Source organism: Capsicum annuum, unplaced genomic scaffold (assembly GCF_002878395.1).
Source record: "Capsicum annuum cultivar UCD-10X-F1 unplaced genomic scaffold, UCD10Xv1.1 ctg1706, whole genome shotgun sequence".
Lineage (NCBI taxonomy): Eukaryota > Viridiplantae > Streptophyta > Magnoliopsida > Solanales > Solanaceae > Capsicum > Capsicum annuum.
In genome coordinates, this window is record NW_025822696.1 from 496,569 (window position 1) to 510,769 (window position 14,201).

Genomic DNA, 14,201 nt, shown 5'->3' on the forward strand with positions numbered 1-14,201 from the left:
TCTATGGAAGATATATACATGTGTATACGCACTATTCAATGTATATATACTACTACTTATAAAATATACTACAATATATATAGATATACCTATATACTAATTTATAAAACATATACACATGTATACGTTAAATATACACTTCTATAGAAGATATATACACGTGTATACTCACCATTCAATGTATATATACTACTACTTATAAAATATACTACAATAAATATACATTACAATATATATAGATATACTTATATACTAATTTATAAAATATATACATATTTATACGTTAAATATACACTTCTATAGAAGATATATACACGTGTATACGCAGTGGAGATTTAATGCCTTCAATTAAACAGGGAAGGAAAAACAACTATCTTTTATTCTTAATTTGAATGATTTTTAAATCTAATTGTTAGACCTAAAAACGTATGTGAGTTGGGAAAGGAATCAGATTTTATACTATATAGTTTATAAAATGTTTAAATATGTTTTTTTTTTTTTGAAAAACTATCTTTATTTTTGAATTATTTATTTGTTGGTATTTTGGAAACTACTAATTCAGAAACAATTGGTAGTAACCGATAAAGTTGCTGTCATGTGATCAGGTTACGGGTTTAAACCTTGAAAACAACCTCTGACAGAAATGCAAGATAAGACTGCGTACAATATACTCTTGTGATGGGCCCTTCCTCGAATACCGCACATAACGATTGCTTAGCACACATCCTTTTTTACTTATTGAGAAATAAAATAATATTCATTATTAAACACGAAATTAAAAAATTCATAAAATATCTCAAATTGTTATACTCAATCTCATCAACCAATCAAATAATCTAGAGTGTAGTACTAAAATATCAAAGTAAAATAATTTTGAAACAAACTAATATCCATTATCAAAACACAAAATAAAAAAGTCTCCTATAATATCTTGAATTAATATACTTATTCCACCTAACCAATCAAAGAATCAAAAGTGTGAAGTTGACGTGTGAAAGTCAAAAGAGTTTGGTACTAAGAGATCTAAAACTGACCAAATCTAAAAGCCCTACCTCTGCCAATCCCACAATCATCACATTACTGAACAGCTACTAATTGTTTGGGATTTATCAATGGCGGTGCCGGTGGTAAAGTTTCCGATTTTCCTATTGGTTAGAGTCATTGGAATTGCAGTGGCAGCGTTGGTGTTGACGTGGAATGTGCGTTACAGAGGAGGTTTAGCACTCATCTCTGACAACAAAGCTCAAATCTTTAACGTAAGTTTCTTTCAATTCTCTTGTTTCCTTTTTCCTGTTACAACTTAACATAGTGATTAGCATGGTTAATGATACAAACCTCCGTTCACTTTTACTTGTCCAGTACACCAATAATACACCAAACTTACTTTTCATTTTATACTCTGTTTGGATGGTTGTTTCATAATGTATCATATTGTATTGATTTTGTGAATACAACATTTGGATAAATTATATTGTGTTTTTGTTTTTACACAATGTCATATATCAACAATTTGAAGGATAAACCTGCAATAAAAGAAGGGTACGGAGTAGAGCTAATATAAAAAGGTAGGTAAATGATAAAATAAGATTATTAGACTATAAGTGATAGCATCCAGGCTGGCCCACTTGCATTAAGATTGATGGGCTTCAATGTGAATCAAGAAGATGCTTATGATGGAAGAAGAGCCCAAGAATGAGTCCAAGAATTATGTAGAAGCATGGGCTAAGTGATACACATATTTCATGATTCAATTTCAAGTTTAAATGCAGAAGATTAGGCCCATAGGGTTTTGATTAAAATCAGAAATTTTTGTTTTCCTAGTTTAAAGTTTCCTAGTTTAAAAGTTCCAAGTTTAAAGTTTACTAGATTTATTTATTTTCATAAAAGTAGAATTCGAGTCCCTTGCTATTTGGGATAGCTTTTTCCTAGTTCTTGTTAGATTTGATAAAGGTAGATCCCAATCCCATGCTATTTGGGATAGATTTTTTTCTCTATATATAGGGATGAATTTGTTATTTTCAATGAGACAACATTATTATTAATTGAGAGTTTCTCTTATTTACACCCTTGTGTGTGTCTGCATAGAATTTATCTTGCAACCCTATAAGAACGATTCTTTAGGAGGTAAGATTAATTCTTAATTTGATATCTTTGATTTCTATTAAAGTTAATTAAAGAAGGTGATTAGTCTTATACTAATTGTTGTCTTTAGTTTCTTTGAAATAGGGGTCTAGATCACTTTTGATCTAAGTTCTTGAATTGACTCTATTAGTATCATAATTAGTCTTAATCCGCTAATTTTGAATACTAAGATCAATTAGGGTTCTTAGAACTTAACCTCGAAATTGGGGATTTTATTCTCCAATTTTGCTTATCTTTAATTTCTTACCTTTAATCTTAGTATTTTCGCTTCCACATTATTTTATTGTTCATTAACGTAACCCGATTCTTATCAATAAGTGAGACAAATGAGGAGAAAAAATAAAAGGTAGCAATGCGATAACACCAAATGAGACCTTTTGTCGTTACTTAATGATGAATTTAATGATACAATATAATAAAATTTAAGTAACAATCAAAACAAACATTGTATTTAAACTAACAATACAATACAATGCAACAGGTAGCAACCATCCAAACAAGTTGTTAGCATATCAAGAAAAACAATTTTTTTTCTTGTTTTATCCTTAACGAAGGAGAACCTTAGAGTAACTAGTAAAGTTACTATCATGTGACCAAGAGGTCACGGGTTCAAGCCATGGAAACAACTTCTTAGCAGAAATGCAAGGTAGGGTTGTGTCCAATTGAACCTTGTGGTTCGATCCTTTTCAGACCTCAAGCATAGCGGAAACTTTAGTGCACCAGACTGTCCTTTTTTTTTTTTGTATCCTCAGCATTAATTACTTATTCTTCGAATCATTTCTCAAGGCCTAAGGCTATAAATCAATTAATATAGTATTGAGATAAAATCAGTGTTATTAAAAGCATGTTTAAGTCTTGAAGCGAGACTGAAAATGTGTTGAATGCTTTGCCTCGCTTACTGTGCGCTTTAGTGTCGTCATCAAGGTTCTAAAACATACTTTTCCTTGCCAATGAGATTATTAGCATCGGACTAAACCTGTATATTTATAATTTTTTTTCCCTTTGCGCCTTTTTTTTATTGAAGCCCGCACTCTACTTGCACTTTGGGTTAAAATCCCCCAACGAACTTTAGAGTTTTTTTTACGCTTTTCGCTTTTGAAAACACTGAGTAAAATACTCATATTAATTATTATTTCTTATGGGGTGTGCAAAGTCCAAAGTGGACAAGTAAAATTGAATTGAAGGAGCAGAGTTTAAATTTAAAAGACTCAAGCCATGCACTTCAAAGGCGAGTTTTTCGCCAAGTGCAGTGGGTGCGGCTTCACTTGCTGTTTCAGCCAAAACTCTCTAGATATAGTTGAAATATATAGAAAAGTGTATATATCTACTAAGGCTGCATTTGTTTTTTTTAAGATTCAGACATCTGAATCTGAATGCACGTCTGAATGATTAATATGCTGTCTCTAGATCTGAAAACTGAATGATTAAGACTGTTTGTTTTTCAACATCTGAATGTACCAAAAAAGTTATTTGTATATATAATAAAATAAAAAATACAATTCAAATAAAAAACTAATTATATATTTAAAAAACATGTAATTTAATACAACAAAATTATTATTTGATTGAAAAAAAATATATTTATGTTTGTTAGTGTTATATTTATGTTTGTTTGATAGTGGTAGTTAGCGGTGATGCTAGTTGTGATAAATGAGTTGGTCAATAGTAGGGATGTAGTGGTTGATGATGGTGGTGTTGTTGACGGCGATGGTGGCGTTAAATGTAATTAGAATAATAGAGATTGTAGGTGTGGTAGCGGTTGTCAATAGTGGTTGGTAGCAACATTTGTTGTTGATGGTGGTTGTGGTGGTGGAGATGGTTAGTGGTAATGGGTGGTGGTTGACAATGATGGCGGTAGCAGAGGTGGTGATTGATGATTATGAATACAGTGATGGTGAATATTATCCAATACCAGAATACCTTTTCAGACCTATTAAGACTTGATTCTATGTCTGAATGATTAAGACCTATTCAGACCTATTTATTAAGAGTTAAAATCTTAGTAAAAAAACAAATGCACTTAATGGCTTGAAGTCTGAACCATTCAGATTCAGACCTCCATTAAGTGCAAACAAATGAGCCGTAATTCTGCATCTAATTTTATTGGGTTATTGCTAGAAAGTTATTATTGTGATGGCAGTCATCTGAATTTCATTATTAGGATCAAGGTTGCTTTATATATTTGGTTCTTGGTTAAGGAAACTGCTATCTCATGAGAGGTTCTCTTATCTTACCTATAGGCATAATAAATAAACATGCCATTTAACTTATCACCAAATTACATCTATGACCTCCAACTTTGGGTGTGCACAAGTAGACACTTAAACTTGTATAAAGTTGAACAAGTAAACAAACACGTCCTATGTGGCATCATACACATAGGACGCCAAGTAGAACAAGAATTGTCCACGTAGGATGCCACATAGGACATATGTGTCTACTTATTCAACTTTATACAAATTTAAGTGCCTACTTGTGCACACCCAAAGTTGGAGGTCATAGATGTGATTTGGTGTCAAGTTAAAGGGCATATTTATGTATTGTGCCTTACCTATATTGCAGTATTGGGATCAATGTTGCAATATGATGCTTTAGTGCTAGCTCTTGTACAGTTATACCTATTGCTGCTTCTCCTTGTTGGTGAACTTTATCTGCGTCAATGTACTTAGCATGACTCATTTCTTTTAGGATATGCCTAAGAAGATAAATCAATCTTCTCACTTCTAATTTTTGCATTTTTTACCACGAATAACACATCTGGTACTAATATATGTCGATATCTATTTCTTACTTTTCCTTTCTTGTAATGTCATTCAAGTTTGAGAGCCTTTCGGAGACTGAAGCAAACCTCTTTCTTATTTGTGCTTTTCATATTGTCTTGTGCAGGTTCATCCTGTTTTAATGGTAACCAGCCTCGTCCTTATAAATGGTGAAGGTAAATATTAAGACTATTGGTCGAACTACCTCACTACAAAAAGATTTAAGACTATCAGTCAAACTTATTTTAATCATTGTTGTTGAGTGTTCTTAAAAGTAAGATGCTATATATAAGGAGAGTATATAAATAGAGACTACATGTCTCTCTACCATGCCACTTTTTTGCTGTATCGCCAAAAATTTTACGTATGATGACTCATTTCAAAGGGCTACTTTATCATTAGTCATTGCTAGAATTCTGATGTATTGTTGTCCATCCATGTACTGCTAGATGAATGTAAATGGTTTTCAATTTTCTCCTTACTGACTAAATTATTCATTTATAAACTTTAACATTAAAACATAATCTCACTCAAAATTTTCTCCAAACTTTTTTTTTGGGGGTCTCCCACCCGGTGTCCGGTACCCGCATTGGAGCCCGACTAAATCCGTATTCATGTTGGGAAGTCCCACATTGGGGGGTAAAGCGCTCTCTAAGATTGGCTCCAAACTTACTGGAGTGTAGAGGGACACTTTTCACTTTCCTTTATCTATTTGTTTAGGTAATTTCCCAATATACTTTCTTTATCATAGCATTAGATATCATTAGATACCATGAAGTTTACATTTAATCTAATTGTTGTTGGGCAAGTCAAAATTTCAACAGGACACCTTTTGATGAGTGAAATTGCAACAGAATTTTCAGGTTAATTCATACTGGGCATTAATGCAGGCCTCAGATCTTTTGTTTCTTTTGTCCCAACTAGTTAAGGTTCACGCTCGGACCACAATAATGCTCTGTTTGATGATTCCTATTAAGAATCAGTGCCGAATGCTTGACTGTTGCTTCTATTAGTAGCTTTGCAATCAGTCTATTATTTAGGAGGATATATGTTGCCTCTTTCCGCACCTCTGATCACTTTGTCACGACCCAAAAACACAAGTCGCTGATGACGCCTATGTTCCCAACCGCTAGGTAAGCCAACCCAATGATTTTACCAATCTAATTTAATTAATCAAGCACAAAGGTAAGAGACAACCAAATATTAAGAGACAGCCAAATATTCCTTCTCTATCAATCGACGAGTCTTAAGAAAAGATGTCACTTTCCTTGACTAAGAGAACTTCTCCTCTCTACTATGGGAATCCCCGACATGGCTAATGTAATTGTCTTGGCATGATAGTTCAAAATCACATGATAAGGAGATAACCAATCCATCCCAAGAATACCATCAAATTCTACTATATTTAAGTCCATCATATTCGCCTGAGTATCATATCCCATCAAAGTAAATATACACAATCGATATACTCGATTTCCGCTATGAAATCCCCAACACGAGTAGAAACATGTACAATGCAAAGCGACTCGCATAACATATCCAGACTCGAAGCAAAGTATGTAGACACGTAAGACTAGTTAGAGCCTGGATCAAATAATATTGTAGCTGACCGATGACAAACCAGAATGTTACCAAGTCGGAGGCTGTGCAACCCTAGAAGTCAAAGCCTGAGAACCCTGATGCGAACCACCATGTTTGAGCCTGGAACAATCTCTCACAAAATGTCCCATGTCACCACACTCAAAACAACCCTTGCGGTGCATATACTGATGAGAGGAACCTAAATGATCGGAATGCCCTCCATGGCCTAAAGGTTTGGAAAATGAGCCACATGAAGTTTATATTGAATTGTAAGTACTACATCCCCCATAATCAACCTCAGACGTTGGCATAGCAGCATGAATAGGTCTGCTAGACTGAGGGCGATAACCCCTCCTTGAGTAGCCTCGACTCTTAGGCGAAGCAATACCATAATCACCTGAATGACGAACTCTCATTCCCACTCAAATCACTCATGCTAAAGCATCTCTAGCTTCTTGGCAGCATATACCACCACCTGAAATGGAACCCCAGAAGTGGCAACCAGAGAAGCTCCCATATGAATTGGAATAATCAACCCCTTGTCAAACTTCCTCACTCTCAGCCTCGATGGGAAGTATCATCAATGCGTGCCTAGCCAAGGCATGAAATTTGGTCTCATACTCATTTTACTAACATACCCTCTTGCTGTAACCCCTCAAACTCATCTCTCTCTCCCACTATCAATATAATCCCTCCACCACTGTTTGGCAGGACCAATCATTTGAAATGTTGTGTAGTCAACTCCGTGGGTTTCCACTAATCCCACATTGTGCAACCTCTCATGATAGCTAACTATAAACTCATGCATCCTGACTCAAATCAGCAGTTAAGGTCGGAGGATTCATCATCCTAAACCTCCCTTTGGCCAAATGTTGTACAGCACCTGGAAATACCCCACTGTCTAAACGGGTAGCTACGGCAACAGGTGGCTGAGTTCTTGGAGTTTGAAACCCTGGAGCAACCATCTGGTCTGGAGTCTGAATCCTAACACGAGTTTGTGAACCATCTGAGGCGACAGGCAACATGCTTGCCTGAGCCATCCCCTCAAGAAATTCCATCGTACGAACTAAAGTATCATGAAGCACCGGAGTGGCTCATCTTTCAGACTTTTAAGCTGTGGAGGGTATTCCGATTATTCAGGTTCCTCTCATCAGTCTATGCTTCGTAGGTGTTGTTTTGAGTGTGTTGACTTGAGATATTTTGTGAGAGATTGTCCCAGGCTTAGACATGGTGGTTTGCGTCAGGGTTCTCAAGCTTTGAGATATCATTCTTGTTTGCCATCGGTCAGCTACATTATTTGATCCAGGCTCTACCTACTCTTACTATCTACATACGTTGCTTCGGGTCTGGACATGTGATGTGAGTGGCTTGATTTGCATTTATATGTTTCTACTCATGGTGGGGATTCCGTAGTGTTAGATTGGGTATATCGGTGTTGTATAATTACTTTGGTGGGATATAATACTCAAGTAGATTTGAAGGTCTTAGATATAGTAGACTTTGATGCTATTCTTGGGATGGATGGATTTCTCCTTGCCACACAATTTTGAACTGTCATGCCAAGACAATTAGATTAGCCATGCCCGGGATTCCAGAGTAGATGGGAGGAGGGGTTCTTTTAGTCACGCTCCAAAGAAGGTGATTTTCGTAAGGCCCGTCGATTGGTAGCAAAGGAATATTTGGTTCTATTACCTTTTCGCTTGATTAATTTAATTGGATTGTAAAATCATTGGTTTTGCTTACCTATCGGTTGGGAACATAGGTGCCATCATGACTTGTGTTTTTGGGTCGTGACAATCAGCTCCGATTATCAACAACTGGCATCATTTGGTGAATGACTCTGATAAAACGAAGTATCTGTAGGTCTTCTTGTAAATTATCATAAAGTAATCTTGCAGGAAAGAGTTATGAGTACCTGTATTAGTGGGAGGTAGTTGGTTCCTGTGGAATTTAGTCGAGGTACATGCAAGTTGGCCTGGATACCATGGTCATCGTAAAAAAATATATGAGCTTAATTAGTAAAGTCTAACAACTTCTCCCACTTCTTTATATAATATAATGGTTGAGTGTAGTTTCTTCATTTTTCTAGACTCAATAATTTCTCATATAAATTTCAATCTGTTTAGCTGCACATTTTATCTGAAAAGAACCTATCTGAAATTTATCTAATTGTTTTTCTTAAAAGTGCTTGTTAAGTTGTTCTGTGCATGACTGTTATTGACTTGATTCTAGTTTCTTGGGAGAGGTGTCATGCTTCAGTATAAAGTTGACATTTTCAGTTCTTGCATCCTAATCAGAAAATAATGCAGCATTGCTTATGTATCTCTTTTGTCATGTCTCATGGATTATGTTAATCTCCAAACTTGGTGTGGATTGCTCCAGCTATGCTGGTGTACAAGACAGTCTCCGGAACAAAGAACTTCCGGAAATCAGTTCATCTTTTCCTGCAGTTCATGGCTTTCTTTTTGAGTCTAATTGGTCTATGGGCTGCTTGGAAGTTTCATAATGACAAAGGAATCGACAACTTTTACAGTCTTCACTCATGGTTGGGCCTAGCTTGTCTTTTTCTATTTGGTGTCCAGGTACTTCTCTTAAATGTTCCTATGCTACTCCGTATCCCTTTTCCTGTTCGTTTGCAGTATTCTTATTATTACCATATGTAATAGTGCATGAATTAGTGTTTCAATAACTTCTGGACAGTGGGCTGTTGGTTTTGCGACTTTCTGGTATCCAGGTGGTTCAAGGAACAGTAGAGCGACTCTCCTACCATGGCATGTCTTTCTTGGCATATATATATATGCTCTTGCTATTGCTACTTGTGCTACTGGATTCTTAGAGAAAGCTACATTCCTTCAAACAAGTCACATAATCTCACGCTATTCCACCGAGGCATTACTAGTGAATTGCTTGGGTGTCTTGATTGTTGTTTTGGGTGGATTGGTTATTCTAGCCGTCATCTCTCCAATGAATGGAAGAGGTGACATTATCAGAGAGACAGCAGAATAAGCACTAGTCGATAGGTACCTGAAACTTCAATTTTGAGATAGAGGTTATATATCAAACTTCATGTATCAAAGGGTTTAATTTTATTGAAGTGTTTGTTAAGCTCCAAAATATATGATCAAGTAACATTCAGGAGTTTGCATTTTCTCAAGTTGATGAATATTTATTTTCTGATTCACATCATGTATGACAATCCTTTTACGCATCGAAGCGGGGATCTGTGAAAAGCTACACAGGTATTGCATATAAATTGTCATTTAACCTTAAATCAGTTAATATACAGTTATACATTCTTTAATCACTTCACCATGATAAGTTAATGTGATTTGTATAAGCATCTGTGTGCGGATAAATATTACTACCAATTTACCATACTTATGTGGAAGGTGACTGCCTTTGTTAATTTCATGTGAATTTTTTTATCACGATATGGTTGATTCGTTACCTCTGACTTCTGAGAATACATTCCCGAAAGCTGCCCTGACAAATTCACTCGTCATTAAAAGAATTAGAAAGCCTATAACCTGAAGAAGCCATAGTAACTCAAATCATTATTCCAAAGTGGATGAAGAAACTGTCAGGTGTAAAATTCCATATCCTATGAATCTCATAACTTTAATAATTGAATTGTAATCCTCAAACCGGTGAAACGTCTCCCTTTGATACAACTTGCCAGCTTGTTGACATATTGAGGATGCAGAACTATGAGATTACATAATCATTATCAAAAACTACGTACTAGCACTCTTCAATTGAGCATCTTTTAACACGTTGCATCATGAGTAGTAAATTCAATAAGAAAAAAATGTTCTTTAAATTTTTAGAATTAAAGGAGTCAACTGCATTAATTTTGAATACGTCTGATATCATAATTGTTTCATCAACTTTATTAAAAGGACTAATTAGGGAGTATCAGCTAGTCAAAAGAAAAGAAAATTCATTGAATTATGAGCTCCAAAAATGGAAGTCAAGTTTGAACAGATAAGATTTATCTTTGATACGCTATTCTTGTCCCCAACCATTATGGATGAAAGCTGCCCAATCTAAGCGTGCTTATGTGACGCACAAAAAAAAGATTAACACTCCATTTCAATTTACCTGAAACACTTTTTTTTTTTTAAATCCATCTCAAAGAAGATATTATCACACATATTATCACACAAATGCCTTAAATTTATTTTAGACCATAAATTTTAATTTTTTTTTCTTTCTTAAATTTTATATATGTCAAGTCAAAAGTGTCTTAGAAATTGGTTCGAGAGAGTACTATACCACGTACAGTAGTGTATAGTGTTAATGTAGTTCGATCACGACAGTTGTCACGCATCCTTTGTCAGGTTCAAACCCCACCTGAGAAACAGAATCGTTTCCTCCTATAATTTCTACTTACCATCTTCCTTTGGATTTAGTTAATAAACATAAATAGTGTTAAGAGTTTCGATAAGAGTAGAGTATCAGTTAACATGTTGTAGTCGATTGCTTATCTTATTTTTCAAAGTACGAAGTCCACTTATTATCAACAGCTACATATAGTAATCCTTCAAATGATAATGTCATAATTCCTTTACATTTTCAATATATAGGAGATAATACTATTGTTCCGTATGGTTTAAATGATAGCATGGTATAATAATTAGTATCAACCAAAAAATGCTTCTTTTTCTGTACTTCTCATTCCAAAATTCGGAGTCACCTCACTCCAAAATCTGAAAAAGGAAACTACTGAAATAATTCTCCTGCGTCCAAACTCCAATGAAATATAATTTTTACATTTATTATATTAAAAAGAAACAGAATGGATGAGTAGGAAAGAAAAACTAAAAAGGACAAGATATTTAAGGAAGGGGGATTCCAATTTTTCCAAAATGATGTGAAGTGTCATATGTGCATGATTGAAGGCAGGAGATGGCGGGTCCTTGCAGTTACGGGCCCTTAAGTGGCTCAAAACAAGGATTGGGTGGTCTGCAAATAAGGTTTTTGAACGTCATCGTTTGAGTTCGATTTCATTTAGTCTTGAAAAGATTGGTTGCACATAAGAGGAAGCACGCTCCTAGACATCGTCATGATAACTTATGATTTATTTATGAAATTTTTTAATCAATTGAAGATTGCCATAATTTCTTAGTATTTGATAATAGTCAAAACTTACGTTAACCACAATTATGATGGTTTGTCAGCATTTGGATCAATTTTGGCGATATGTTAGAATTTGTGGTCAAATTATGGTGATCACCACAACATGATGTGCAGAAATCCACTAATACATCTTTGTTGCTTCAAATCAACTCCAAAGTGACTTTTGGTATTGAGGGTTATGGAATTTGACCGAACTTTTTCATTTTTAAGATCGTTTGTTTTTTTCACAATTTTCGTCAAACCTAACCATCATATTTATTAAATGTTTAAAGGGTGATCAAAAGTGCTCATCTTCGAAAAATTTAGATGGCCAAAATTGTTTGGGAGTTTATTTAATAAACCTGAACTTACCTCAAATTAAAATATAAGAAATCATTTTTATCATCTTGTCACACATGCATTTTTAGAGAAAAAACATGTTTCCAACTTTGACAAACTCAAGGGTAACACTCGGAATTATCTCACACCAAACCCAAACATACGTGACATTTTTTGTCAAAATTCTCACGCATGTGTGGCAGTCGATCTGATCTAAGTTGGAGTTGATTGAATGTGGGGACTGTTGCACGTGGGCGCAGTGTTACTGTTATTTGATCAATCAAAATTGGTTGCAGTCATATTCAATTCAGTATTCACAATCATGAAAAGCAACACAATAACATCCCCCTTTTTATTTTTTTCCCCCTAATTTGAGTTATTTTATGATACTATGTATCCTCCTACCACATGTTTTGTCATAGTCAAAATGGAACTAATCTTTTCTCATCTTTAAAATTTCCTTTCATCTCTCTCATAATCAATATAGTATATATCTTTTAGAAGAAAAAAGTATTCTAAAATTTTAAAAATTAACCCATTGACTTATTAGTATTGTACATCACGTGTCTTCTTATATAATCTTGAACAATTGATCTCACCTCGAAATAGCATTTTGGATTGAACTAGATTGACCTAAGGTTTATTTTCTAATAAATATCACGTCTAATATTAGCAAAAAAAGTGTAATATAGCTGCCAATTAAATCCTAATTCTGAATGTAAGAAAAGAAATCTAGTCTTCGTCTTAAAATCAAGAAAACGAAGACAATGACTTGACAGGGTTCTTTATGTATTGATGCTTTTATTTTTGATTGTAAAAGAAATAAAAAGAGAACGAGAAAAGTGAAATAATTATTTCTATAAAAAGAGAGTTGAAACTTGAAAGGAATATGACTAAATACTATATATGTGGTTGAATAGTTGCTCTTTCTGGACGGCTTAGTTGTGTAAGTACATTTGGAAATGAGAACGCTTTTTTGTTTTTGGGGTTCAACCATCTCAAGTTGATGAGTTTAGTGATGAATGTAATTAGTAAAGTACATTATTATAAGGAAATTGAACTGATACATTCGTTCTAAGCATCCCATGATATTAATTGAAAGATGATGAGTACCATATGAATTGAACATATTTTCAATATGAAAAAACCTAGATAATCAAAAAGTCATTTCATATAATTTAACTTCATTCGAGAAGCAAACTGAGATCATTTTGTTTAATTTTCATTAAACCAATATATTGATATTTTAGCAGTAATATCTGTTAAGTCCTTAGTTTTGATGATTGACAATTTCATAGTTTTGTATCTGTTCTCTGGAGCCCTTGTTATGAAGAAAAAGGCCCTTTGCATATTAGGGAACAGGTTGGCTCACCTGTCACAGTCACAGTCAACTTGCCGCAACTGACACACGGTACAAAAGTTGGTAAAAAGTTGTTGCCACCTCTTTGCCTCAACTAATAAGATTGCTTCTAGGTTTTCTTGTGTCAAGATATATAATGCTCATCTTCCTCAAGAAGAAAACCAACACTTTCATATACTGACAATTAAATATCTTTCTGAAGTGTTACAGCATTGCAAATCAAAGGCTGGAACTATAACAAAAAACTTGTTGTTCATGGAGTTTATCTTTATGTACTTATTATAGTTGAGTCTTTGTAATCTGTTCTTACAAGCTTGCCTATGTTTACTTATGACCGTAGTAGGTGTTGTAGTGTAATCAGCTCTTCGTAATCATCTAGATTTAGGTGATTGTCCAAGCTACAGTTAGCTTGAGGAGTCCAGTTAGAGTTAGTCGGAGGTGTTGTCAGTTAGAGTTAGCCGAGGTAAGAAGTAGTAAAGTAACTGCTTGGTTTCCTTGCAATAGAGTTATTGCTAGGAAACGAAGGAATACGAGTTTAATCCTTGGAGTCTGTATTTAAGAGTTTGCTTGAAATCCTGGAGGTAGGTAGTGGTTTTTTCCCCTTGAGCAAGGAGTTTTCACGTAAAAATCATATATCTTTACTTTCCAACACTTTGTACTTATTACTTTATTTATCTCCTAGTTCTTGTTGCGTGTGTGATTCTGGGAATAGTTCCCTGAGTCGAGGAGCAAATCACCCCAAAACCTTTTTCTTTGGTATTAGAGTGTGGTCTTCCATAATAAGGCTAACACCTTGGAGGGATCCTGAGAAATGGAGGCTTCACAAGATACTTACATCTCCAAAGTTAGTGAAACATCTCGGATTGCAACAAGGGTTCTCAAAGCCTTGGAAAATTTTGAAG

General features: G+C 34.7%; 1 protein-coding gene across 1 annotated transcript; it reads left to right on the plus strand.

Annotated features, from left to right (window-relative positions):
* The first annotated feature begins 952 nt into the window (after positions 1-952).
* Positions 953-9,663, plus strand: LOC107858708 (transmembrane ascorbate ferrireductase 2). The gene is made up of 4 exons (XM_016703469.2): positions 953-1,256; positions 5,029-5,077; positions 8,865-9,064; positions 9,183-9,663. Exons 1-4 carry the CDS (start codon positions 1,113-1,115, stop codon positions 9,486-9,488), a joined length of 699 nt encoding a protein of 232 aa, XP_016558955.1. The 5' UTR covers positions 953-1,112; the 3' UTR covers positions 9,489-9,663.
* Positions 9,664-14,201: the final 4,538 nt, after the last annotated feature.